Here is a 24,814-nt window from a genome sequence, read left to right on the forward strand (position 1 = left end):
GTGGTCATTCGGGAACAGACTAATAATATCCAACGCGGATTTTGATTCTGACATACATAGTAAAGCTTCACGATTTGAGCTTTGAATGAATGAGGAAATAGGCGTGTCTGGCGCTGTAGAAGCTGGAGCAGTCCATATTGCAATGTGATTGGCTAGTTGTTAAAAACCACGCCTCTTTTCCGGGCACGAGCTCCTGTGCACGGGCATTTTCATGTGCACGCGCTCTCAACTTGATTTGAAAAACCTGGATCCACTTAACGAGTTGATAACTACATTCGTGGTATGACTTAACTAGAATCCAGCTAGAATGCAATTATCTGGTTAAGTCCACACACTGTGGCTCAGCCTCAGTGTGCGGACTTTATCTTTTTGTTATAGTTACCTTTTGTCCAGCACCTGTACGTTTTTTGGATGTGCGCATAATTGTCAAGGGACAGATCCTGGATCTTCTTACACAACATTCGTGGTACAGCCCACAGGTCTTGAAGAGTTTGGAAATAAATACAAAAAAGTCTGGAAATGTTGTGGTTCAGGTCTGATGCACACATAATAATGATAACTTTTATATTGTTGTAGACCCACTTTGAGCCACTTTGAGACTTTTGCGCTCCCACACCAGATTCATGCGAGACCCCTGAAAAATGTCTCAGCAAAGTTTGGAGGCAATCAGAGCAATGGTGCGCCTTGCAACTCTGGACATACATTCATACACACATACAGCTTTCCAATTACAGTAGTAGGATACCCACCGAAATCACATCTAGTCAAGAACGTAGGGTCTGCCTCGAAAAATATGGAATTTTAAAATGGAAAGCGTTCTGCATTGATATTTGTGGCTGTGAAGAACAATCTTCATCTATAGAGTGATATGGCCTAGTTAGCAGGGGCAAGATATCTATTTGCGTAAATCATATTGACGACCAGACCAACTCTTCAAAACAAATCAAGGTCTGGAAAAAAGTTTGGAATTTTTTAATTGAAAATGTGTAGGGAAGCCTGTGTTGAGCTTTGTTGTGGATACACCAAATAGATTATCATTATGATTTGCATGCGTGTCTGTGTGTATGCCACCCAGCTGCCAACATAGTGATCCAGACAGAGCCTGCAATCGCAACCAGCACTCCTGCCAGCAACGTGTCCCGCTTCAACACCGAGCAGGACAGCAGGAAGAGAACTCTGGGGCCCTGCACCGCCGAGGCCCCGCCCGTTAAAAAACCCTGGATGGACAAGTAAGACTCCAGAGACACATTTCAAGAATTTAATTCCAAAATCAAAGATTTACATTTGAAAAAAACTGACGCCTCTGAGTTGCCACAAGTCCCCCCCCCCAAACACCACCACCCATATCCCCCTAACCACTATTTCTACCCACCCCTCGAATCCTGACTCCCTACCGCCTTCCTATCCCTAGCTACGGCCCTTTAACCACTATAAACTCAGTCAACGTCCATGACTGACTGAGTGACTGTCCCGACTTTTCCATCTTATGACCCCCTTTTCCATCTTATGACCCCAGCGGGGCCTCTGGCCCAGTGCTGCTGTAAAAACAATGCATGTGATACCTTCATCGCAACGCAATAAATCTGCAATGGAGAATACTCATGGTAGTGATAACAACTTCGATTAGAAAGTAATGCATTCAATAACTTAGAAAAAAGATTTGATAACAATCATATGCTTACTGCAAAGTTTGTGAGTCATCCTTTTAAGATTTTTGCTTACGAAATGCTTCTGTTGTCTAGGGCAGTGGTCCCCAACCACCGGGCCGCGGACCGGTACCGGGCCGCAACGCATTTGGTAGCGGGCCGCGAGTCGGTCCACATTTTTTTTTTTTTTTTTTTATAAACATAGGCTATAATATTATAGGCTGTGTGTGGTAGTTGCAACATAGTTTCAAGTTGACGTTTATTTATGTTTGTAGTTAAAACAAAAACATAAATACTGTTTAGGCTACATACAGTACAACACAAAAGGCTGTTATTTACCCTTTGTCGCCACCTGGTGAGTAAATATATATGTAACTAAAACCATTAAAATTGACAACTGGTCCGCAACTTTTTATGCCTCCGCCGGCGATAGCCAGGCCGGAGGCATTATGGATCCGGGTTGTCCGTCCGTACGTACGTACGTCCGTCCGTACGGCTGTCCGTCCGTCCGTACGATGTTTGTTAACGCGATATCTGAGGAACGCCTGGACGGAATTTCATCAAATTTGCCTCAAACATCGACTTAGACTCAAGGATGATCTGATTAGATTTTGGTGGTCAAAGGTCAAAGGTCAAGGTCACTGTGACCTCTCGAACGCCATTTTCAAGCTTGTTAACGCGATATCTGAGGAACGCCTGGATGGAATTTCATCAAATTTGCCTCAAACATCGACTTAGACTCAAGGATGATCTGATTAGATTTTGGTGGTCAAAGGTCAAAGGTCAAGGTCACTGTGACCTCTCGAACGCCATTTTCAAGCTTGTTAACGCGATATCTGAGGAACGCCTGGACGGAATTTCATCAAATTTGCCTCAAACATCGACTTAGACTCAAGGATGATCTGATTAGATTTTGGTGGTCAAAGGTCAAAGGTCAAGGTCACTTTGACCTCTCGAACGCCATTTTCATGCTTGTTAACGCGATATCTGAGGAACGCCTGGACGGAATTTCATCAAATTTGCCTCAAACATCGACTTAGACTCAAGGATGATCTGATTAGATTTTGGTGGTCAAAGATCAAAGGTCAAGGTCACTGTGACCTCTCAAACGCCATTTTCAAGCTTGTTAACGCGATATCTGAGGAACGCCTGGACGGAATTTCATCAAATTTGCCTCAAACATCGACTTATACTCAAGGATGATCTGATTAGATTTTGGTGGTCAAAGGTCAAAGGTCAAGGTCACTGTGACCTCTCGAACGCCATTTTCAAGCTTGTTAACGCGATATCTCAGGAATGCCTTGACGGAATTTAATCAAACTTGTCTCAAACATCGAGTTGGAGTCAAGGATGAACTGATTAGATTTTGGTGGTCAAAGGTCAAAGGTCAAGGTGAGCTCTCCAACGCCATTTTCAAGCTTGTTAACGCGATATCTCAGGAATGCCTTGACGGAATTTAATCAAACTTGTCTCAAACATCGACTTGGACTCAAGGATGAACTGATTACATTTTGGTGGTCAAAGTTCAAGGTCACTGTGACCTCTCACACACCCAATTTCCAAGCTCTGTAACGCAACATCACAGGAGCGCCTTGACGGAATCTCTTCCAATTTGCCTCAAATGGCGATTTGGACTCCAGAATGAACTAATGGCGGAGGCATAAGTCCGCGTTGCGGTCGTTCTAGTTTTTCCATGTATCTACCGTTCTTGGCACAAAAAAGTTTGGGAACCCCTGGTCTAGGGTAGAGTCATCTGTGTTTTCCACCGGATCTCGGTCTGAAAAGGTTGGAGATATTTGCATAGTGTTGAGACTTGCCATTCGAGACCCAGAGAGCGACTACTGCCTTCAGCCCTCTGGATGTGTCAGTGCTCCTAGGCATCTATATTGATCATTTCCGTTAGGCATTCCTTCTATAGGGCTTCCAGTGAACATAATATATGATAAGCTGTCAACACTACAAAGTGTCCTCTATAAGGACTACAGTGTCACGTCAATAGACCTAAGCTTCGCCAACTATTGATTGACAGCCAAACATTACCAATTACTGAGCGACATGACCGTGACAGTCAGTAATGACGTTATGACATAGAAACCTAAAGCTGATGATTTTATATACCCATTTAACTCATTGAGTGCCAATGACGACAGCTGTCGTCAATTCAAATACTGACGTAGAGTGCCAAAGACGACGATTGTCGTCAATTGCGTTTTTTGACGGGGGGGGGTCCATCGAAGCCAGATCTATGTCCTGTAACATTTTGGGACATGTTGAATGTCTATAACCTATTTTACCGAGCCATTAGGTGGCGACAGTGCTCTCCAGATGACAGAAGTGTCAAGGAATACAGCCTGAAAAAGCCGTGATCAAAGACAAACCGCGCTCATGCTGCAGACAGAGCCATCATGTAGATGGCTCTGGGCTGCTTGCCAACAGCAATCAATCCGCGCACACAACTGCAGCTCCTCTGCCTGTCTGTCTGTCTGCATAGTTTCTTCACACGAGTACCCACCAGAAAGGCAGCACCCAACGCCGAAGGGCCAACCCTTACCTGCAGTCGCGTTGGGCATTTCCTCATTGCTGCTGTGAGCTGCCAGGAGCCGCGCGGCGCAAAAACAGAGGCTCCGAATAGACTTTGTGCGTGTGGGGAGGAGTTGGCAGCTGACTCGGGGAGAGGCGGGGAGAGGGGGGGGCAGGGGGGTGGGGCGCGCATGCACCACAGAACTAAACCAGGTCACATCATCAGAAAATATTAGCTAGAGTGAGTGAATGTGCTTGAAATAATGCATTTCACAAAAGGCTGAATATCTCAGCTTCCTGATAGAAAAGCATATTTTTGCTGTTTTTGACCTATCTTCTCCGGCTGATAACTAAAGAACGGAAAATGGTATCAATAAACTTTTTTTTGCTGATGATACAATAGAGTCTCCTTGTTCTTTTTGCGTGTTCGGTGTTTACATAGTAATATCACACAATATTCTGTGGGCCTCGAGAAATCACTGAAAACGCTCTGAAACTCTGGCACTGGGAGCGTCCGTTCTCCAAAAGTGGCTGGCACTCAATGAGTTAAAAAATTGACTTTTAACTCATTGAATGCCAAGGACGGACATGTTCGTCATTTCAAATAGTAACGTAGAGTGCCAAGGACGGACATGTTCGTCAATTGCGTTTTTTGACGGTGGGGCGTCGATCAAAGCCTTCTGCCTCTGATGTACAAATATTATAGCTATTGGATGTGTCTAACCTATTTTACAGAACCCTTAGGTGGCGACAGTGCTCTCCACATAACAGAAAGGCAAGGAAAAAACAAAGAAGAAGTCGTTATGGAAACGGAAATCGCATCGCATCCGTATGCATCGATATGCTGAAGCACGTTACTGCAGCTGTGCCTGCAGCAGCCAATCTGCTCCCACAATTGAGCCGCTCCGTGTCGGTTGCGACAGCACATCTGCACATCCACACCGTGGAGTTGTTATTATTCTCAACTGGAAGCATCGTTGCCGGTGACAAACACACGCGGAACGCTGTAAAAAAGCCTGGCTGTTCCGCACCCTTCACTGTGCGCACAGCAAACTCAGCAGAGAGCCACCACAGACAGGAGGAGGAGTGTGCAGTTGAGGCGAGGCGAGGCGGGGGGGGGCGGGGGGGGGGGGGAGGGGGGGTGGCACGCAGAGCAGCACGCAACACCCAGACAGACCCAGGCAGCAGGACAGGATTGACAAACGCAAGCCAGAATATCCGATACCCACCAGCAGCAAATCAAAACCAGCAAGAAGCTGCAACCAGCAGCGCACGCAGGGGCCAGCGCTGCTGGTTGTAGCTAAAAATATTATTCTGCCAAACAAAATTCCCTGGCCTAAACTGTTTTATTGAAGGAAATTATTTTTGAGGTGTGACTACATTAGAAAAGATTAGCTTCAGAGTCAGTGATGTGCTTGAAATGATTAATTTCACAAAAGGCCAATTATCTCAGCTTCTAGAAAAAAATTGCTTTTTTTGGATGAATCAAGCTATCTTCTCCGGCTCATAACTAAAGAACGGAAAATGGGATCAATAAACTTTTTTTTGCAGATGATAGAATAGAGTCTCATCGTTCTTTGTGCGTGTTCAGTGTTTACATAGTAATATCACACAATATTCTGTGGGCCTCGAGAAATCACTGAAAACGCTCTGAAACTCTGGCACTGGGAGCGTCCGTTCTCCAAAAGTGGCTGGCACTCAATGAGTTAAGAAAGAAAAAAACTCGAGTACGAGTATAAAACACGAGTATAAAATGCAGATAGAGGTTGGAAATTTCCACATACCCTTCTATCAGCGTCATTACGGTCAGCGTGCTGGATAGTATTGTATTGTTGACATAGCGCTGTCAATTAAGCCCTTTTCCTACATGCGCTTTGTACCGCAAAATGACCGGAACGTGGTCTAATGCCTGCATGTGGGAAAGGCGCCGTGCCGGTATAAGCGCGACCCCGTCGTCGCGGCCATTTCACCAGTTTTGAGCCAGTCAGAAGAGCGGTATGCCGCGATAGGCAGACAGGTGAGAAAGGGGTCCAGTCATTTTCCGCGACACCGGTCCTTCTCTCATCATGGGCCAGGTGTACACACGTTGCTTAACGTTCACTTCCAGCTTGCGTCATCTAATCATTCGCGCACATCAAAGCAAACTACTTCCACATTTCGCTTCGTGCATTTCGTCGCTGTGCAATGAAAGCCACTTATCTCCAAATCGCCAACTTTTCAGGAAATGAAAAAAAACCTGTGCTCTTAAAATACTGAACACCACGTTGTCATATTTGACACATGTCTTCATTGTAGTCAGTTTATCGCTGAATGTGTCATTACATTATTAATATCTTACCTGAATAAGCTCAAATGCTGTTACAGGATTATCACACCGTGTCTGGAGCACTTTCTGCTGGCCAGACAGCAGCGTGTGGGAGCCTGCCTTTTAGAGCGCGAGCACGAGCCGCTGTGCTCCAGGCAGCGGGGACGCGCGGGCGGAGGGCTTCACTCTGCCAAGCCGGGGAGAGTGGCTCTGTCATGGGTTGAGCAGTCCCGGAGTAACGTGACATTATTCTTGTCAGAAACAACTTCGATTTGCATACTTTAAATGAGTTTGCAGCCCAAGGACAACCCGAAAACACCTTATTGATCTAAACCCGACCCCCCAAATAAGCTCCCCCCGCCCCCCAACATACAGGAAATTTCGCTCCTAGATTCTCACATGCCAGCGCTGAAGTGTGAAGGGAAATTCCGGGAAATGTCCGATATTGACTTACAGGTAATTTTCAGGTACGCATGTGGGAAAACGGCTTATGTAACAGCCAAGTAGCAGCGCTAATAGGATGCTAACGTTAGCGTCCCTTTAGTCTATTACTGTTTCTACAAGTGTGAGGAGGAGAAGCTGGGTAGCGAGTCATTTACACAACTGTTCAAGGTTACCTGTTGTAAAGTGAGGTGAACAGACGTTAACGTAACTATCCACACATCTCTCTCATCCTATTTTCGCTTCAGGTCTGTGACAGCAGGGAGGCAAAACAAACAAACCCAGAAGATGTTGCTGCCATTACTACAGTCGTGTATAATGCAGCCCACCATCGCTATTTTGTAATAGATCCTAACGCAACAGAAACAGTTATAGCCAACGCCGGCTACGTCACTGTTAGCATTAGTTGGCAGCAAGGAGGTTCTATATTAACCATTAACAGCTGCGGAATAACTTTTATAAACCATACAATCAATGGTACAACAAAATGAATAGCTATTAGGAAACCTTTGCTGGTGGGAGACCCCCATAAATAGACTGCGTCTTATATACCGATGCATCTTATATACCGGGTTTTGCCGTATTCATATTCAGATAACCGTTCCTCCTTGATTTCAGTGATGCCAACAGTCACCTTTTTCATCCCAAAATATGACCCTTAAGTGAAGGATTTTATGTCGGCCCTGGTATCCATCACCTTTTTCACTATCCATAAGTTTGGATCCCTGTGTTCTGTTTGAGAAATGTAATGAAACAGTTCCCAATTGAAATTTGACCAAACTTAATTGGTGCCTCAGCCCATTTCCCAGTGCTGTTAAGGTGACTCATAGACCAGGAACTTCTCTTTTGTCTCTATGGTGTGATGCAAGTGTACACATAGATCTGGTTTCCATTCCACCAGCTATCTTTGTTGGAACTTTTGTCCAAAAAGTTGATAAGCATGATGGTGTTTCTCTTTCTTACAATTATTTTTTGTGTGAAATAATCCTTCTGCAAGCCTAGTATACATAGCATCACGATTTGATCTCTCTCTCTCTCTCTATCTATCTAATCTATCTCTGTCTGTCTGTCTAATTCCTGTATCTATCTATCTCTCTGATTTAGGCCAAGCTTTAACAACCAACACAAGCCCACTTTCCCCAAGAGGAATCAGTTTCACTATGTGAACACCAAGCTGGAGGTGCGCAAGATCCCCCGCGAGCTCAACAACATCACCCAGCTCAATGAGCACTTCAGCAAGTTCGGAACCATTGTCAATATCCAGGTAAGGGGAGTGAACTGTGTTGTGTTCTGCTGTGCACCAAACAGGCACGGAGGGCTGGGAGTTACACTGTTCCAGTGATTGTAAGACATTGCGGGAAAGTTAGTATTCGAACACTTAGAATCACATTCCCAACCACTTTGATTTGTCAAATAAAACAAGTGCACAAGGGATTTGACTTTTTAAATTTGCTTTGAAACATTGCAAGACAGTGCATTTTTTTTCCACCCAAGGTGCAGGACAAAGCATAACGGAACCTCACGTGCATATCAAGCGTCTTTGGGTCTGGAAAAAGCGCTATATAAAATAAATGAATTATTATTATTAGTGCACATTCTGCATTTCTCTATCAGCACAGCTTGGAGAGTAGATGGAATATTTTAAATATCCAGTTGCATTTTAGTCATGCTATATCGGATTACGGCCTAATCTACTAGCTGGAGTAAATTTGACTAAATCATTGTCTTGTGCTTTTTGTTGTTTGTTTATATATATATAGATATATAGATATATATATATAGATGTGTGGATATATATATATATATATATATTAGGGATGCACCGATATGAAAGTTTTGGCCGATGCCGATAACCGATATTAACATTGCTGTTATGGCCGATAACCGATATTTACCAATGTCGATATGATCTGTATAAAACCACATTTTTATGATCATCACATTTTGTACATACTGAAAAACACATGTTAACACGTTCACTGCCGTCGACGAGTTATCTCGTCAAAAAAAATCCAACGGTTGACTGCCGTGGACGAGTTATCTCGTCAAAAAAAAAAAAAAAAAAAATTTGACGGTGGGACGTGGATCAAACCCTTTTACATCTCCTATAAATATATGGGAGCTATTGAATTGGTATAACCTATTTTACCGACCCACTAAGTGGCGACAGTGCTCTCCAGACTAGAGGAAGCCGAGCAAAAACACCAGGAAAAAGTGTGAGGAAGCCATTCTCATGAAAATGGTTTGGCGAAAACGCTTTCGCGCTGGCGCACAACGGTGGGCGATTCCAAAAATAGACTCTGTGTGCAACACACTTTGAAACACCAGCAGAAAGCCCAGAATCGCACGCAGCTCCATCCCACCACACAACCGAAAACCCAGAAACGAACGAGCCCCATCCAGACTCGCCCGACGAGCGGCCGCCAGCAGCCAGGCAGCACAGACAGGCAGCAGAAACTCGCCTGTGACAAACGCTGCAAAGCCACCAGAGACACACCTACGGAGGGAGGAGTTTGAAGGAGAGGGGGGTGGGGGTGCTGTTATGGAGGAAATTACTGTTCAGAACTATATTGTTTAGATGTCTGATGTCTCACTGTTGCGAAAAATAAATGGTTAAAGTGACTGTTCTGCCTGTTCTATCGAATCACGCACGCGCACACACACACACACACACACACAAACACAATACAGTATACACACTTGCCCAAGGGCACCCATAATCACAGGCACGTGAGGGGGTTCTAAAAATCCATTTATCTCAAAACTCTCTGAAAATCTGTTAAAACATGCTGTATTCAACTGCTCAACATAACAGAACATGATAAAAACTAACTCTTTTAGACAGAGAAAGCACACATTCTATTACCGTAGTTCTTTTGAGATATTTTGTGTTCACAAAGTCCTAGCAGAAAATAATCCTCGACCCTTGTAAGATGAGCCAGAATCCTCAAAAAAACCCTTGGCAGAAGCTACCTACTGATTGGAAAAAAGTGTTGGCAGTGAATGTGTTAACACGTTCACTGCCAACGACGTGTAAACACGTTTTCAGAATCCAGCTGTTGACTGCCAACGACGTGTTAACACGTCAAACTGTTTTTTCAGTGGTTTCCACTAGGTGGGCCCTTGGGCAATATGTGAATGTGGATCCGACCTCTCCCGCTGCCCCGGAAGTACTCTAACAAAGATTTCTATATAAGGAAGGCGGGCTCCTTTGATCAGCGTGGGTAGTAGGTAAGTTTGAGAGAGAAAGACAGAGACAGAATTACATAGCGATTTATAGATAGAGAATTTCAGCAATTTAGCAATTTAGAGTCAGATTTAGAGCGAGTTGGTTAGCGTAGTTGATTTAGTTTGTTAGTTGTTAGTACAGTAGTAGTGTTTAGTATAGTCTTTATAGTAGACTTTGTTTAGATAGATAGTTAGCGCGTAGTTACAGTTCATTGTAGTTAGCTTAGCCTTAGCGTCAGTTCATTTTAGTATTAGTATTTAGCGTTTATTCTAGTTCAGTTTGATCGAGTTGGTAGCCGGTAGATTAGCCTTATTTCAGTTCAGTTTGGTCTAGTCGTAGCAGTAGTTGTTTTATTTCAGTTTAGTTTAGTTAGTATTTTCAGTTTTAGTTTAGTTGGGAGTGGGTGGTGTTTGTGTTTGTGCCATGCCGGCCAAACGCAAGCGGTCTTCGGCGGCTGCACGCAAGCGATCGGCGGATCAGAGATCACTGCTGGATTTCTTTTCCGTCCGAAACGAGCTTGTGCCGGAGACCGATTCCGAGGTCTCAGATGAGGAACGGGGTGAGCCCATGCATGTCGCCGCTGCGGCTGCTGGGCTGACTGAGTCGTCCGAGTCGAGCGACCTCACGTCTTCTCCAGACGCGGAGGATTCTGAGGAAGAATGGGCCCCGTTGAGGAGCGAAGCTCCACAGAGCAGCAGTGGTAAGACGATGTTTGAGATGACTTGTGTAACTTGTGTAAATGTAATTACTATGACTGTACAAAAGCCAGCAGTCAGTCAATTCATTTTACTGAACAACAAGAGACACAACAATCAATAAGGCAGTATGTCTTATCACTATACTGCCTTATTGATTGTTGTCTCTTGTTGTTGTTTTTTTGCACTCAATGCCCTGTTATATTTGTACTATGTTGTAAACGGAGTTCACAGCACAAGAATTTCACACGTGATACTTGTACCATGGAGTGACAATAAAAATCTTGAATCTTGAATTTCAGACTCTGAAGATGAGCCTGGAGCCAGCTGTAGCGCTACAGCATCTGGTGCCACATCCTCTGGTGCCAGGAAAATGGGTAAGATCACTCTTCAGAATCAGGTTTATTTTCACATCACAGGTTCCAGCCAGAATTCCAGAAATTCTAGAACTCCAGAATTCAGTACCACACATATGAAAAACACTATTTTATGGTAATTATGTATTTCTATAATTTGCAGATGGAGCTGGAAGTGGGAAACGTCCCCAGCCTGCAGGTCCTCCTGAGTGGAGTGATGTTGACTGGGAGCCAACCCACATCCCATTCACAGCAGAACCGGGTCCTCATACTGGTGGTGCTCCTGCTCAACCAGTGGACTTTTTCCAGCTCTTCCTGGACGATGAGCTGCTCCAGGCCATTGTAGCACAAACTAATCTGTATGCCCATCAGTGCATCAGTCAGGTGAGCGAGGCTCTGCCACATTCAAGGCTTGGGAGGTGGAAGGACACTGATGTGGCAGAAATCAAGAGCTTCTTGGGACTATACTTCCTCACTGGGATCGTGAAGAAGCCTGAACTGTCCATGTACTGGACCAAAAATGAAGTGTATGCTACCCCCCACTTCAACAAAACCATGTCTCGCAACCGCTTTCAACTGCTAACCAGATTCCTCCATTTCTCTAACAATTTTGATGTTGATGGTGCAGACAGGTTGTACAAGGTCCGGCCAGTATTGAATGACCTGTTAGGAAAGTTCAGAGCCATGTTCACACCAGGTCAAGACATCAGTATTGATGAGGGGATGCTCCTGTGGCGTGGGCGGTTGGCCTTCAAGGTGTACAACCCACAGAAACCCATAAAGTATGGGATAAAATCATACATCCTCTGTGACTCCCAGACAGGTTACTGCTACAGCATGAAGCCCTACTGTGGTGAGCGGTCCTCCCTAGGCGAGACGGTGGAGTTCCTCCTCGGGGACTTGGCAGGGGTACCATTTATACATGGACAACTACTACAACTCTGTTGGAATGTGTGCACAGCTGCTGGAGTGTCAGACACATGTCTGTGGCACTCTGAGGAAGAACAGGGGCGAGCCACCTGCTACGAAGGTTACCAACCACACAGTGAAGATGGGGGAAACGGTCATGCGCCACAATGGTGGCACCATGGTTCTGGCCTGGCGCGACAAGCGAATCGTGAAAATGGTTTCCACTATGCACGACGACACGATGGAGACGGTGCAGGTCAGGCAGAAAGGCAGCAGAGAGAGGGTCCCACACGCAAAACCCAAGTGCGTTGTAGACTACAACAAGTACATGAATGGGGTAGACCGATTGGACCAGAACATCGCATACTATCCCTTTGCCAGGAAGACATCCAGGTGGCCTTTCAAATTTGTCATGTACATGTTTCAGATGTCTTTTTATAACGCCTTTGTTCTGTACAAAGCTAAACACCCACAGAGAAAGTGTAAAACTTTGATGGCTTTCATCCTGAGTGTTATCTATGCATGGACCAAACCTGTGGTGGAGAGGAGGGGGGTGGGGGAGGAGGTGGGGGGTGGCGGGGAGGAGGTGGTGGGGGGGGGGGGGCAGCAGTGACCAACCTGCAACCATGCCCCGGGCACCATACCTGGACCCTCCAAGCAGGCTGGATGTCGATCTAGCGGGCCATGTAATGGCCAAGTATCCAGCCTCACGCAAACAAGCTCACCCAGCAAGGAGGTGTAGGGTTTGTACAAGGAATAATCTTAGACGCGAGACACGCTACTTTTGTGTTATATGTGAGGTCCCATTACACAGGGCTGGCTGCTGTGAGGTGTACCACTCAGACAAGTTCTAAGCTCAGTGGCACTGAGTAGGCATGGGTCGTAAAAAAAAAAAAAAACCTGCCAGGGAGGTTTTGTTTTTGATGCTCTGTTTGATTGTTTGCTAGCTAGCAGGAATACATAAAAGCACCTGCCGATTTTCATGTAACTTTGTGGATGGGTGTAACATGGGCCAAGGAAGTACCCATTACATTTTGGAGCAGTTCTGGATTCGGTGTACGAGCCCAAACCGGTTTGATCACAAACCGAAAAAACCTATATAAAAAAAAAAAAGCTATAAAAAAAAAAAAAAGCTGAGTGACCTGTGGTCTGCTCTTGTTTTGTATTTATCTTGACATTTATTTATTTTATTATTGTATTATTCCTCTATTATTGAAAACAACTATTGTTCAGATGTCTGATGTCTCACTGATGCCAAAAATAAATGGTTAAAGTGACTTTTCTGCCTGTTTGATTGAATTTCACAAAACTGCGATTATCTCAGCTTTCTGTCTCAGACGCTGAAACCATGCTGTACTCAACGGCTAATATCTACATAACTACTAACTCTACAAACTAACTCTTTTAGACAGAGAAAGTACACATTCTATTAGTACTTTTGAGATATTGTATGTTCACAAAGTCCAAGCAGAAAAGAATCCTCGGCTCTTGTAAAATGAGCCAAAATCCTCAAAAAACGGCTTGGCAGAAGCTACCTACAGCAAAAAAAAACGGCTGGCAGTCAATGTGTTAACACTGAATTTGAAAAAGTTATGCATTTCTTTATTTGCAAAGCCTTTGGAAAAGCCCATAAATCATAGATTTACTGCATTATTTCATATCAATGTGAAGAATTTGGCTGATAATGATAACCGATATTAACATTGCAATATCTGACCGATACCGATATGACCGATATGTTAAAAAATGACCAACATCGGCCGATATCGATATGATTGCGATATATCGTGCATCCCTAATATATATAGTGTGTGTTGAATTAGAATTTTGTGCCAAAATAATTGACTGATTCCATACAAGGTGGAATCTGAAGCTCTGCAGATATAAACATACACACACACACACCCTCTCCTCTCTCCATCCAGGTGGTGTTTGGAGGAGACCCAGAAGCGGCGTTGATCCAGTACACAGCAAACGAGGAGGCCAGGCGGGCCATCTCCAGCATAGAGGCAGTCCTCAACAACCGCTTCATCCGGGTGTACTGGCACCGCGAGCCCGGAACCACCGCCACGGGCCTCCAGCAGCAGGAGCAGAGTCTGGGGACCCAGGGGCCCGGCCCGGGGCCCGGGCAGGGGCCGCCGCACGGCAGCCTGCATAAGGTTAGTATAAAGCTCAACAGTCACGTGACGTCTCCAGCCCCGAAAGAGAATTCCCCATTCATTTTCTCCATAGACATTTTGAAAAATCCTTATATAACGAGTTTTAAGGCTGGAACCAAGCCAACCCGTGACCTACTGAATCATGAGTGACTATAAGAGATTTCACTTTGAGCAAAAATAAAAAGTGTGTGAGTGTGGGGGAGTTGATCGAATTTTCTTTCCCCCGTTTCTATTTTTTGTTTTTGCGCCAAGTGAAGTGAGGTCTCTAGACCATATTTCAAGCAGAAGGCCATTCGTGCATAATCTAATCCGATCACCCCCTGACGTCAGTCAAGTTCTAGTATGACGTGGTCAGCCAAAGTCTTAGTATGACGTCTGTAATGACGTCAGATATGACGTCAGTTAATTCTCATATATATAGCAAGGGTTCTACGTCACCTCTCTCTCTCTGGCCGATCATAGCAGCAGCTAGCTTCACGGCAGTCCATCTCCCCTGAAGCCGTCCTCCGAAGCGTTGTTTTGCACCATATCTGCAGACCGAATCAGCACCCCCAAGCCTTCTCTACCCGTGGATATTCCCCGCAGATCTCTCAACGTTCCCCACTCCACTCCTGGTATGTCGAGTTCCGAGCCAGAGCAGTCCATGGGCAGCGACGACAGCTTAGACATCGGTACCCTGTTCCGGATCGGCCACGGAGCGTACTTGCCTTCCGAGGCGTCTGACGAAGACGTTGGCGAAGCGGCCGGACCACAGGCTGCCAACGCGGCCACGATGAGGAGGCCCGGCGCGCGTTCCCGTGGCACGGGGCGCGCCACTGCGACGGCCCGTGGGAGGAGAGCAGAAGACGAAGCGCCGCGCCGTGGACGCCCAAGAACGCGTGCCGGAGGGAGAGGCCGCTCGGCGCGGACGTGCGAGAGGCCGCGGACGAAGATCAGTAGAGGCAGCTGCCCCGAGAGCTGGGAGCCGCCGGGGAAATGCAGGCCGCGGGTCCGCCGCGAGACGCCACGTCCTTCCTGGTCGCACTGACCTCCAGGCCGCCGCCCCGGAAGCGGAAACGGCCCCATTCGTAGCTCCGCCGAGCCGACAGGGGTCGTCAAGAGCCATTCTGCTGTCCCTGCTAGATGCTAGCAGATCAGTAGAGGCTCGTCTGAGGGCCCTGGAAACCCCCCCCCCCATTCCCCCCACGTTCGCCGCAGCCCAGCTGGCGCAGCAGCCGATCCTGCCCCCGCCCATGCAGCAAGCCGACGTGCCCCCCACCACCACCCAACCCGCCCAGATGAACACCCTGGCGTCCGCCACGCCCGCCATCCCATTTGGTATGCCTTTTGTTTCTCCCTGTGCCGATGTTTCTCCCAGGCTGAGGTCCAAGATTTTAAAGGGCAGAGACATTAATTTAGTTAGCATACTCCTGCCATCCCCCGAGTGTAAAAGGAAGGTTACGGGTGACCCAGACGCCCCTGTCTATTTAAAGTCGTCCGACCCCCGCCTGCCCAAAGACCTTTCCATAGGTGACTTCCTGAACACGTTCGGCGTCTACCGCGACGTGATTTGCCACGTCCTTGGGTGGAGCCTGTGGTCGAAACAGAGTCCGAGAGTTCTCGGATGGCGACGATGGCGAGGAAGTTTTTGTTGTTGCTACGAAGGCTCCCCTTCACAGCGTTCTGACACGGATGAATCGGAGCCGCCTTCCCATTTGGTATGCCTTTTGTTTCTCCCTGTGCCGATGTTTCTCCCAGGCTGAGGTCCAAGATTTTAAAGGGCAGAGACATTAATTTAGTTAGCATACTCCTGCCATCCCCCGAGTGTAAAAGGAAGGTTACGGGTGACCCAGACGCCCCTGTCTATTTAAAGTCGTCCGACCCCCGCCTGCCCAAAGACCTTTCCATAGGTGACTTCCTGAACACGTTCGGCGTCTACCGCGACGTGATTTGCGAAGTGTACCCAGAACGCCGCCATGAGCTAGACAAATATCTAGCGCTAATAGGGGACCTCCACACCAACCACGGTAAACTATTCTACCAATACCATAAAGCATTTTCCGCTAAAGCCGCCCTGATGATCACTCAGGCTAATACGCGGCTTAACGCTACGTTCACACAGACAATCTATGCCTTGCCTTGCCTCAACCCACGCCTACGCCGAGCTGGGCGTGAACCTGTAACACGCTTTTGCGATCACACCGCACGCCTTTTGCACGCCGAACCTGGAGCCGAGTCACAAGCGCCTCTCCTCTCTCCCGACTGTATTTTTTCACGTGTTGTCCAGAATTGTCATGGGTAGCCTCTAGGTAAAATAAATCGGATATATTTAATGTTCTATTGATGCTGGATATGTATAACCAGGTCTGACTATAGTCGGACATTTTAGAGAGGTGATCTTGCAAGAATATGTGCTGGCACAACAACATTGTCCATCTTGCTTCGGTCGCTATTCTCTCTCATGAAGATTTGTTTGCCGACAGGGAGAAAGCCCCACGTGATAGCCACCCGTCAATCTCTCTCTCGCTCTCTCTCTCTGCTCAATACTGTTGTAGAAACTCCATTTTATTTTGAAATTCAGTTGACTTTGCCAGTTCCCATGGATATTGTCGCGTTTTTCTTTCATGGCTTGACAGAAAAGCCTGCCTGCACGCGCCTTGTCGGCGTGAAAATAGAACTCTCGCCTATTCGATAAAATCGGCAAGGCACAGGCAAGGCGTGGGTACACGCAGGGTTCACGCTCAGGCGCCCGGTGTACACAGCCTCGTTGACTAAAACGGACGCCTATTTAAAAGCGTGGGTAAAGGCCAGGCATAGGCAAGGCGTGGGTCGTCGGTGTGAAACCAGCCTAACTGGTCCATCATGGACATGCAGATCTTCACGTCGTTGGTTAGCGGACGGCCGGCGAACACCTGCTACTCGTGCGGTGAACCGGGGCACTCTGCACAATTCTGCCCAAAGGCGGCCTTTCAGTCCGGCGCCGCCCCCTCCACCAGCGGGTCCTCCCAGGTGCATACCCATACCCCCAACTCCCTTTGCAGATATTTCAATGAAAACGTGTGCACATATCCCAAATGTAATTTCCTGCACGCATGTAGCACCTGCGGGGACGCCCACCCCCGCTCCGGCTGCCCGCAAAGGACCTGCCCCCCACCAAAAAAGGGATATTGATTTACATTGCTTTGACAACACGACATGTACTGTAGGTGTCCCTTGTGTTTTGATGAAATAAAGCAAGTTGATTGACAATTTATCTGGTCTGTGATCCGATCATTCCATCATTAAACGCCCACTAATAACAATAGTAATAATACAACTAAGAGGAAGGGGGGAAAAAAAAAAAAAACATGTTAACTCATTCTCTGCCAAAGACATACCCGGACGTACTTTTAACAATGGCGTTCTGTGCCAAAGACGTACTCGGACGTACTTTCATGTTTTGGGTGTTTACATTACATCAGACACTTTCCCAGCCTGTGACATTGTTTCAAGTCAAACTGATAAAAGGAACCCGCTAGTTTAGTATTTATGGGTGGAGCCTGTGGTCGAAACAGAGTCCGAGAGTTCTCGGATGGCGACGATGGCGAGGAAGTTTTTGTTGTTGCTACGAAGGCTCCCCTTCACAGCGTTCTGACACGGATGAATCGGAGGAGGAGAAATGGGTGCCACTTGGAGCAATGACGATGGTAAAAAGTAGCCTATTTTTTGTATCGCGTTTGAGATGAAATGATCACACACACAACATTCGAGTATAATTGTCACGCATTGTTTATAACTTATGCCGCCGGCATGACTCGCTTCACGTTTCCTCTTGCCAGCTCTCCCTCTCAAGGGAGAGCTCTGTTACACTCAAGGGAGGGGGACTCACATGGATACGTCAAACGCGTCAAACCGCGTCACACACCCGTCCCCAGCAACCGAGGCGAAACATGTGTCACATAAACATTTCAAAGTTTACAGCACTAACGTAGCTATTGTGTGATCTTCTGTGCTAACGTTAGTTATGAGAGGTAACATGACAGCAGGTAACGTTACAGCACTCGTTATTCCTGTGTGTGTGTGTGTGTGTGTGTGTGTGAGAGAGAGTGTGTGTGACCACATAAGGGTTCGTTCCATTTGTTTATGCTTTTATCAAGCTAAGCTAAAAATCCACATGGCAACTGTAAAATACATTCTCTTATTTTTTATTTTTTATATATTTATTTGGGAAAACAAATACTGTATATGTCTGATGTGTCACTGAGGCAAAAAATAAAAGGCTCAAAAGAGAGTTCTGCTTGAAACGGTGTCCTAAACTAAAAACCTCTTTTTCTCCTATTTCTGTTACAAAGGAGGGCATTTTTAGTGAAAACAAGCTAACTTCCACTGCTTGTAACTAAACAAGGAAACATGGTCGAGTTTCAGTTTTTTACAAGGGGTAAGAAGAGAGTCTCTGCTTTATTGTGAGATATGTTGTGTAATTTTATTCCTAGCACAGAATATTCTGTGGGTCCTGGAAGATCAGGAAATATGCTCAAAATCCCGGCACTGGGAGCACACAGACCGAAATGACCCTGGCAGAGAATGAGTTAAAAGCCGACAACCTCTGGGGGGAAGATCCGGATTCGGATTCCGGACCCCTCATCGTACAATTCGGTTCACCATACAAACCCCGAAGTCACCCATGTCCAACGCCAAGTCAAGTCACCCAGGCCAAGCCGGGAACCCCTAAGTCACTAAGTCACCAACCCCTAAGTCAGGGGGAAGATCCGGATCCGGACTCGGATTCCCGACTCCTCGTTGTACATTTGGTTCGCCATACAAACCCCTAAGTCATCCAAGTCCAGCGCCAAGTCAAGTCACTAAGTCACCCAGGCCAAGTCGGGAACCCCTAAGTCACTAAGTCACCAACCCCTAAGTCATCCAAGTCCAGCGCCAAGTTGGGATATCACTAAGTCACCCAGGCCAAGTCGGGAACCCCTAAGTCACTAAGTCACCAACCCCTAAGGCATCCAAGTCCAGCGCCAAGTTGGGAAGCGCCAGCCGTAAGTCACTAGGTCACCTACCCCCAAGTCACTAAGTCACCAACCCCTAAGTCATCCTAACTTCTGGAAACAATCTACTCCCCATGGCTCGCGACATCAGGCTCAGGCCTCAGACTGGCCCCCGGCTCCCCTGTTCCTCATCGCACCTCGTCACCACATGGCAAGATCCTGGTTCATCCTGCACCTCAAGCGGACGCACCCGCTGGTCTTCATCAGCTCTCCAGCTACACCCGCCCGGAGCAGGCGGCCATACCGTGGCCCAAAGAACCCTCCTCCCTTAATCGGCGAGCATGGCAACGGACAGTGTCCCGGGCTTCCGTGCCAAAATGTCTCGTTGGTGGTGGCTCCCCGAAAAGCACAGCGCCCAGTAAGGCGCAGTAAATCTCCCGGATCATTTTTGGGGGGAAGAGAGAGAGAGTCGAGAGAGAGAGTCAGGGTCAGTCAGAAGGCCAAGTTGTGCGGCGCGCAAGGCCCGACCGAGTTGGGAAGTGCCAGCCGCAAGTAGGGGGATCAAGATCGAAGGCCCGACCGAGTTGGGAAGCGCCAGCCGCAAGTAGCTGTAAGTCGTTAAAAAAGGTCGAAGGCCAGAAAAGTACAATCAACTACTAATGTACCAAGATCGAAGGCCCGACCGAGTTGGGAGCGCCAGCCGCAAATAGCTGTAAGTCGCTAAAAGGTCGAAGGCCAGAAAAGTACAATCAACTACCGGTGCCCGCAGATCTCAATTAACCTCCAGTAATCAGATCCTCCTTTTGGGGGATCTCCTAGCCTATGCAGATGCCCTCCTCTTGCCTCAAGAGCAGCGCCACTGGCTAATGGAGTCATGCGCCAAAGTATTTGCCATGCATGCCGATTGCTAAATAAAGTTTGTTAAATCCTACCAACTGGCCTCTCATGATTGAAGTGAGGTCTCTAGACCATATTTCAAGCAGAAGGCCATTCGTGCATAATCTAATCCGATCACCCCCTGACGTCAGTCAAGTTCTAGTATGACGTGGTCAGTCAAAGTCTTAGTATGACGTCTGTAACGACGTCAGATATGACGTCAGTTAATTCTCATATATATAGCAAGGGTTCTACGTCACCTCTCTATCTCTGGCCGATCATAACAGCAGCAGCTTCACAGCAGTCCATCTCCCCTGAAGCCGTCCTCCGAAGCGTTGTTTTGCCCCACCCACCTCCCCAGTCCGCCACCAACGAGTCGTGACTCCTGATCCCCCACGGGGGCCTATGCAGATGCCCTCCTCTTGCCTCAAGAGCAGCGCCACTGGCTAATGGAGTCATGCGCCAAAGTATTTGCCATGCATGCCGATTGCTAAATAAAGTTTGTTAAATCCTACCAACTGGCCTCTCATGATTGAAATGTTTTATGGTCATGGTCACTCACAATTCAGTAGGTTGGCTTGATTCCAGCCTTAAAACTCGTTATATAAGGATTTTTCAAAATGTCTATGGAGAAAATTAATGGGGAATTCTCTTTCGGGGCGGGAGACGTCACGTTACTGTTGAGCTCTATAGGGAGCTAGGCAGATATGAAGCTACATTATTTCATTAGTTTTGTAAGTTCAGTGTTTCCCATACATAAAGGAATTTGTGGCGGGCCGCCACAATAATATTTTGACCGCCACAATAAGATGTTGACCAAAAAAAAAAAAAAAAAATTCTACAGTGCACCTGAACGCAACATGCAAGATATCCGCCGAATAAGTTAGTCTAGTAGGAACGGGGGGTCCCCGCGCACCCGAAAGATATATTTTTCTAACATAGATTTTTGTACTCCTCAAGGTGTCTAATAAACAAATTTGGTTGTTACCCCGTTGAAATAGTGTCCCATGGGTCCGTTTGGCGGCCATCTTTGCGGGCATATTGCGATGTCTGATGAAAATGGATAAGGGTCATAACTTTTGAACTAGACGTCATACAGAGACAAATTACACCACTTTTCTGTATGATTTCTGCATGAGGAATTGATTGAGAGGGTTGTTTTAATGATTTTAACAGGTTTAGTATAGTAAAACTCAAAAACATTTGAAAAAAGTGTCTAATTTACTCTCAAAATCTTGCAAAAGAAATCTATCTACCGTAAATTCCGGACTATAAGCCGCGGCTTTTTTCCCGTTTTTTGGCCTTTTTTGGCCCCTGCGGCTTATATAACGGTGCGGCTTATCTATGGATTTTTTCAAAAAAAAAAAAAAAATCTCTCTTTTTTAGCACTCTTTCTAACTATAAATCCACTTCTGTTTTAATTTCCTCTCTTGCCCTCTTTTAACAACATAACATAACATAACATAACACAACACAGGTAAGCAGAAAGAAAAAGACGAAGCAATCACCGCCATGAATGAGGAAATGACTCACCTGCTGGAGGCTGGAGATACACGGCTTGGGCTAAACTTTTACTCCGTGAAACACTATCGATTAAGTCCGACATCGCTCAGAGGTTTGAGCAGCTTGAAAACAAGTTTGAAAACGTGCAGAAGTCCATCCACTCAATCACTAAATAAAATAAGGCAACCGTGAACAGAGTTTCTAATGCGGAAAAGCGCATCAGCGCACTGGAGGACAAAAACAACACAGTGAGTCCGAAAGTGGATAAAATGCAAAAACAAATCGAAACCCTGCACACGCAGGTTGATGACTTAATCAGCAGGAGTAAAAGAAATAACATTCGCCTGATCAATGTAAAAGAGGGAGCTGAGATTGGTGACATGGACGCTTTCGTGGCAAAATCCTGTGTTACATCCTGGACCTGAAGGAAGGCGAGAAACCACCAGAGGTGGACAGGGCACACCGGGCGCCTCGGCCACGTCCAGACCCCGGCCTGCCACCGAGGGCCATCTTCATCTGCCTACTCCGCTGGCCCGACCGTCAACTCATCCTCCAGGCTGCGGGGAAGAAGCCCCTCACCTGGGAGGGTACGCGCTTTTTCGTCCGGCAGGACCTCTCCGCGTTGGTGCAACAGAAACGCGCAACATACAACAGCATCATCGAAAAGGTTAAAGTCAATGGATATCGCTTTGGCGTACTGTACCCAGCGAGACTCGTCATAACCATTGATGGACAGCGGCGGAACAAGAGCTCAAAGTGAAACTGCCGAATATCTTTTGAGTTGGACTGGTCAATAGTAGCCTACTGTGAGTAACTAAAATAAAAAATTAAAAAACGGAATTCTCTCTTCTTTAGCACTCTTTCTAACTATAAATCCACTTCTGTTTTAATTTCCTCTCTTGCCCTCTTTTCACCACACCGCGGACACTGTGTGCACTGTAAAAAAAAACAAAAAATACCATTAAAACACCCGCGGCTTATAGTCCGGTGCGGCTTATATAAGAAAAAAATAGTCAACTTTGAAGGTGCGGCTTATACACCGGTGCGCCTTATAGTCCGGAATTTACGGTACATATTAGTCCATGGGCCAGAAGGGTTGGGAATAATGCTCATATTGATTTTTGGCAAGGTATACATCTCTAGAGTTAGAAAATATGTGAGAGCATTGCACCAATGGTAGCTAAATGTGTGTTATCACTCGATTTATAACACCATGCAAAACATAATAGTTGCGGGACTTTTAGGGACATTTGAGGCTAAGTTCATGCAAATCAAGTCTAAAAGCACCAGATTTTGCCCAGAATTAGCCCAGGGCATGCTCTAACAATTGAGCCAGAGTGCCCGAGCCGGTGACCCCCGGGGTCACCATGGTGGCCAGATCCAATATGACCACTGTCCGAAAAAGATTTTGGCTATAACTTTTGAAAGAGATGAGATAGAAATACAGACTTGGTGTCTATCTTATGTTTTTTGACCATTAGAAAGGTGTTGGAATGCTTATCTTTACTAATTAAGATGTGTGTGGACCCCTAATCTGCATATTTCCAAGATGGCGACTACCTGAATATGAGTTTTAACATAACTGTTGATGCTTTTAGTAAACTCTGTGTCCATTTTATGGTTTTTGAGTTTTAGAAACACATTGTAATACTCAGAGTTATGATTTAATCCATCTATAGCACTATACTTTGCATAGTAAATAGGCTACCAATATGGCCACTAAACATTTTTTTTTTTTTTACATACACTTTCACCCAGATTGAGTGTAGACTTGTAAGAATAAGTTACCATCAAACTGGTGGAAACAAACAATCTACAGTATGTATCTTACAGATTTTATTGAAACAATTAGACAAATAGAGTAGAACCCATTCCCATTGATACAGGTAATAGCCAGTCTGTGCATCAATGCTCTCCATAAATGTGAAATGCTATCAATACTGATCAAAGGTGTTTAGAATTTGAACAAAATATTACAATATCAGAAACAAAAACAACAGAACAAAACATATATTGGTGCCTATATGTACAAGTGAGTAGTAGCCTACTTATGTCCATAGGTTGAATTGAGTTAGAAGTGCTCAGTCCTTTTGATTTACCAGGGTGACTGATTTTGTATAAAAGACTTCAGATGACAAGTGGTTTTTGTTTATATCCTTATATCCACAGCCAGATTACTAAAATATTGTTGTCTCGACCTTCATTGTTGGTACAGGCACTCTTGCATCCACATTGAGGTGCCACGGGCTCCAGCTTTACAGTATTCACAGCACCCACTACATAACTTTTTGCAGACGCAGCAGAGAATGATGACTCAGGCTTTACTGGCATCTGGAAGATGGGTCCAGTAAGGTTCCAAAGTCTTGGTCATGGAGTCCCAGTACCAGCCCCACGTACTGAACTCTGGATGTTTTGCTGGACAGAGGTTGCCTGATTCCAGTAGAAGCTGGCCTGCAGCAGTCCCCATTTTACATGCTGAATCAGTGCATCTTGGGTGGGAGGCAGGTTCTCTTGATGCATTTGAAAAAAGCCAATGTCTAGCATCATCTACTTGGCTGGAGCCACAGCTTTTGCTGTACATGACAACCCCAAGTTGAGGGCGACCAGGGTTTTGGGATGAACTCCTCCTTTCTACCAAGAAGGATGTTATACCTTCCAACATATCTGAATATGACATATCTGCACTTCAGCCTTGTAACGATCCTGAAGCAGACACTACAGTAGAATGATTTATAGCACCTGGCACATGCTGGGCCAGTAGCCATAGAAACTCAGGATCCATACGTCCGACAGTGATGTTGTAATACTTGCAATACGCTTCTTCTACACATTAGGCCTCACAGAGCACTGGATCGGCTTCACGTGTGGAAAGTACATTTATGTTCACAAAATCTGCAATGTTCTTGGTCCCCAGAGATCACTGGCATTACATCTCTTCCATGTGCTAAAATGATGTGATACTACATCAGCCTTCCAGGGCTATGGGAAAAGGGGTGGATGGGCAGCTTGGGAAGCAACATGCAGATCTCACTGAGACCGTGGATGCCTTCACCTTGGAGCCTGAACCGATCAACTCAGATGTCCATGTCCAGACTGGAAGCATTATGGTTGTTGTCATGTCCAGCAAGAGCTGTGTCTCCAGCCAAGAAGAAGCCAGACATCCGCTTTTCTCAAATGGTACCAAGTCCCTTGAGAACTTGCCTCCCACCCAAGATGCACTGAT

At 46.2% G+C, this 24,814-nt stretch overlaps 1 protein-coding gene across 2 annotated transcripts in view; it reads left to right on the forward strand.

Moving 5' to 3' along the window:
• Window positions 1-24,814, forward strand: part of rbm27 (RNA binding motif protein 27) — an 84,734-nt gene that overhangs the window by 39,896 nt on the left and 20,024 nt on the right. For both annotated transcript variants that reach the window (XM_083637577.1, XM_083637578.1), the window contains exons 9-11: window positions 1,076-1,229; window positions 8,017-8,176; window positions 14,027-14,260. In XM_083637577.1, the coding sequence (XP_083493703.1) occupies window positions 1,076-1,229; window positions 8,017-8,176; window positions 14,027-14,260 (548 nt within the window). The remainder of the gene's footprint in view (window positions 1-1,075; window positions 1,230-8,016; window positions 8,177-14,026; window positions 14,261-24,814) is intronic.

The sequence above is a fragment of the Poromitra crassiceps genome (genome assembly GCF_964638095.1).
Source record: "Poromitra crassiceps genome assembly, chromosome: 1".
Taxonomy (NCBI): Eukaryota; Metazoa; Chordata; class Actinopteri; order Beryciformes; family Melamphaidae; genus Poromitra; species Poromitra crassiceps.